Source organism: Volvox carteri, assembly GCF_000143455.1.
Source record: "Volvox carteri f. nagariensis unplaced genomic scaffold VOLCAscaffold_60, whole genome shotgun sequence".
Classification (NCBI taxonomy): Eukaryota; Viridiplantae; Chlorophyta; class Chlorophyceae; order Chlamydomonadales; family Volvocaceae; genus Volvox; species Volvox carteri.
In genome coordinates, this window is record NW_003307603.1 from 102,872 (window position 1) to 106,994 (window position 4,123).

Below are 4,123 nucleotides of genomic sequence, written 5' to 3' on the forward strand. Positions count from 1 at the left end.
TTATGCACGGAATGAGCAAGTGTCGTACTTCAATCCGTTTCTTAATCCAGACGTATGAAACACTCCGACGGATTAGCGGTGGATTGGCGCGGCTTAAAAATACCTTAATCCGCGACTTTTAATCCAAGTGGAAACACCCCCAAAGACTCCCGAAGAGCGTAATGAAGAGGCCCAGTCATTCGTAAACGTGCAATCTAAGCGACTGTTCGCGTGATCTGGGGGTAAATTAAAACTTCGACGTTGCCATCGAATGGCTACATACAAGATGCTAACGCGTGCGGACAACACGCGAATATTGGACCAGAGCTATACATTAAGCAACCTTTCGTGATTGTCTCTACATGAGGAACTTAAAGACAGATATGTCAATGCAACCGCTGCTATGGTTTCAGGCCGTACAACGTGTTACTAAAACGACAACAGGGGCAGCTGGGGTTGCAAAACGGAGCGATTCGTTCCTTCAAGTCCCAGAGTTTCCTGAGTTTCTTGTTACATCGACAGTTCCATATGTAGTATCTTTGCCAAAATGCACGCTTAGGCCGTTCCGCTCGCGGTTCACCGCTTTCGAGGTTTCGTACGGGCCAAGGATGAGATAATTCATAGAACTCAGGAAGGCTAGAGCAAATTGAAACAAGCCGAAGGTACGGTAGATAGTCGAACACTCCGAACTGCTCTATCCACTGGGCCATACGAGCCTGTTTGCGACGAAACAGGAAACTTCTTTGGTATCATTTCTGATATAACCTTTATGAAACTTATGCCTAGCTCAGTCTAACTTTAAAAAGGTTATTCCGTTTCAATAGGAGCGCACCTGTTGAGAGTCTGGCATCCGACCCTGGCGACACTTCATAAAGGTCTAGAAGACCTTCAATAATGACATTATCCACGACAATGGTGCGATTTGCAGACGTTTTTGTCAATTGTTACGTGCCAGGCTGCCTCCTATGGTTTTTTTGGTGCAATTGCCACGTCTTTTGACACCGTCTAACCATATTTCTACTTGCCCAGCAACGTGCGCATAATTGCCGCGTTTACAGCGCGCAAGCCGTTGGTTGTGCAGCGCGCGTCTTACGCCAACACTCTCCGCGCACCGCCTCTATGCGTGCCCTATTGCAGCATGCCAGTAAATTTGCAAGTAAATGGGCCAGCGTTCTTGCCGGCACAAGCTACAACTTGGATATTTTTGATCCGCAACCGTGTGCCGTTGGCTTCCTTACGGCCTGCCAAACTGCGGAAGCTGTGGAGTGCGACGCGCGCGTTGAGCACATCGCTTCTTCGCAAGGTTTCTTTCCACGAGTCTGCCCAGTCGACGCCTCGTGGCATCCGGACGGCTTTCCACGTGGCCCTATCGCTTGCGACGAGCTGGATGCACTGCTTGAAGGTATGAATCTACTGCTGGGGTGGTTCCAGTTTCCTAAAAATGGTGCATTCCGAAAACATGCTTGGTAATGCATCTATATGCATAATTCCAATGAGATAAAGTCAACCGTGGCCAATAAGCAGTCATATGAGCAATCGCGCACACGAAACAGCTTCGAAACGCACGGGGCGCTGGACAACAAGCAAGCGTTTGCACGATTGCGACAGTGGCATATAGAAATCCAATAACACATCACTGTCGCTTCCTATCTCCATTCCGCCTATCCGACATCCAAGGCCCTGTTCAGTGATAACCCACGCACCCTCATAGCCGCCGCACACTCCCAGCCAATAACCAGCACGGCACACCCCAAGAAGGAGTATTCCCAAGGGAGTACTCCGTGCCGGCATCCCGCTACCTAGCGGGGTCTGCCATGCTGGTAATCTCGTCCCCCTTACCTCACAACTCTGCCTGCCACCTACATCTCGCTAACAACCTCCGTGCGTCCTCGTCCGCTGTACAACACGCCAACCCCCTCCTCCTCCTCCTCCTCCTCCTCCTCTTCCACACGCTGCAGCATCCCAAACTCCCGTCCGCCCTCCCCATCGCCTCTAAACCATCTCACAGAGCTCGCCCGGGACGCCTCCTGTCCTTACCTTCGAGAGCTCACGGTGCCCAGCCTCATAACGGATCCCGTGACGCAACCCTGGGATTACGGCCCCGCCGCCGCCGCCACCGCCGCCGCCGGCCCCGCCACTGGCACGATCTTTATTAAGCCATCAGGCCTGGCGGACCGCGAATGGATGCTAGGCCTAGAGCCCCTGCCGCGGTGCTCAATTGTGGACGCACAGCACACGCACGCGGCACACGCCCAACACGCCAAGGCGGCTTGGACCAGTATGTTGCTGAGCTACAGCGACTCGATATCCGGATCGAGGGCTGAAATCGCGGTGCAGTGCAGCTCTATGGCAGCAGGAGCAGCAGAGGCGGCGGTAACAGGGGATACGCAGCCCTGCAGCCCTCCTTTCGCCGCAGTGCTTGCCGCTATAGAAGGCAGCGGCTCTGGAAGCAGCAGCGGGGTGGCGTGGGCTGACAGCGGTGACGCGCACGTAGCGCCGCATGGCCTGATGTTCTTGTCACAAGGCACGCGCCGCAGGTCGCGCCGGGCGTTGACATCGCGGAATGTGCAACCCGGCGCCGGCGCCTGTGCCATAAACTCTGCACCAGGCGGCACTGGCGGTGACCAAGGGTGTCGCTGCGTCCCAGAAGAATCCGTACAAGAGCCGTACAATTGCAGGCAACGGTGTGTGTACGGCGGCGGCGTGCAGATACATGCAGAGAACATGGTGTCCACCGGCAAGGGGGGCTATACCGACCAGCCGGCCGCCAAAGTAAGTACAGCAACAGGCAAACAACGGCAACAGGCAAACAACTGAAACATTTGCTTCGCGACGCGAAAGGACACGAATCACGCGACAGTGGACAGCCTTAAGGATTGGAATATCGGAATGCGCCGCAACCCGCAACGTAGGGGCCGATCTTTGGAACACGCCGTCCTTACTGCCCCCCCCGCCCCCCCGCGAAAACCCTAATGACACTACTGCTGGGTCCCCACGCCTCCGTCACACCGATTCTAACATCGTAATGCAAGCCACCGTTTCGACAATACCTTTCGAAGAACAATCAGAAAATCCCTTTTTCTTTCCTTACAGGGAATCCAAACCACATATCCACAACCCTAGTGGCGCCTTTCCTCCGCAGGGTACGCAGCAGCAGGAGCTCTGGCTGTCTAGGGGCCTTCGTCGCCTGAGGTCATTCGTCAGGATGAGGGGCAGCAGTGGCAGTCCGTCAAGGCCAGGTATCACGGCTGCTGCCGCCGACACTGCCGCGGCAGCAGCAGCAGCAGCAACCGCAGAAGCAGCGGCGGCGGGTGCAACGATTACGCAGTCGCTGTCGCCGCCGCGGAGGCCTGCTACTGCTCACTGTGGCGCCGCCACCGCTGTAACTACAGCCGGCCTGCCCCACCACAATGCGGGCCGCACCAGTAACCGGAGTCGCTGCAACCGCGGCGGCGACGGCACCAGCGGCGAGGCACCAGCGGCAGTCATGCCGGCGGCAACCGAGGCACTGAAGAGCCAGGTCAGGCTTGGAGAGTGTGTGTGGGATAACACCCGATATCTTAGTGCTCATGTCGTTTCGTCTGCGGCCCTCTTTGTCTTGCCTCACTGTGTTGCGTGTTATGTTGTGCTTTTTTGTTTCCTTTCGTATTTATGTCGTAGGCAGTCTTTCGTGTTATGTCGCATCGTGTGGTGTCGTATAATGTTGTGTTGTATCGTACGGGTCTTTTGGATTGGCAGGGATTCTCCCCGCTCAGGTCTCACTCTCCAGCTTAATCATCCAACCCAGTCCCCCTGTGTCGCGGCCCCGGTGCTGGTCCCAGCAGGTCATGCTGTTCACTGCTCGGCTGAGAGGAATTCAGACCGCCAGGCGAAAGTCACAATAGCCGCATACGTGGCCGTCATTGCGCGTCGATGTCCTGTTCCCCAGGACTCACTCTGTGCGAAGGGAGCAGGATCCCCTTCTGCTTATGGCCCTGCCTGTGATGACCGGATGACGGGAGCGTGCTAAAGGCGGCTGTCTGCGCTTGGTCCTGTCCTGCACGCAACAAGGCGGCCCCTGCAGCTGCGGTGCTGACGACGGTGCATTGGTTGCACTCTCCTCACCCATTCAGTTTATCTCGGCCGCCAGCGCGGTGCAGCTGTA

The 4,123-nt window shown here is 56.0% G+C and overlaps 1 protein-coding gene across 1 annotated transcript; it reads left to right on the top strand.

The window, feature by feature from the left end:
• Positions 1–873: 873 nt before the first annotated feature.
• VOLCADRAFT_97326 (uncharacterized protein) lies at positions 874–3,863 on the top strand (the record flags this gene model as incomplete). Its single annotated transcript, XM_002956299.1, has 5 exons — positions 874–894; positions 1,117–1,381; positions 1,988–2,751; positions 3,122–3,499; positions 3,804–3,863. The coding sequence occupies 5 exons, from the start codon at positions 874–876 to the stop codon at positions 3,861–3,863; spliced, it is 1,488 nt and encodes a 495-aa protein (XP_002956345.1).
• Between the last annotated feature and the right edge of the window lie 260 nt (positions 3,864–4,123).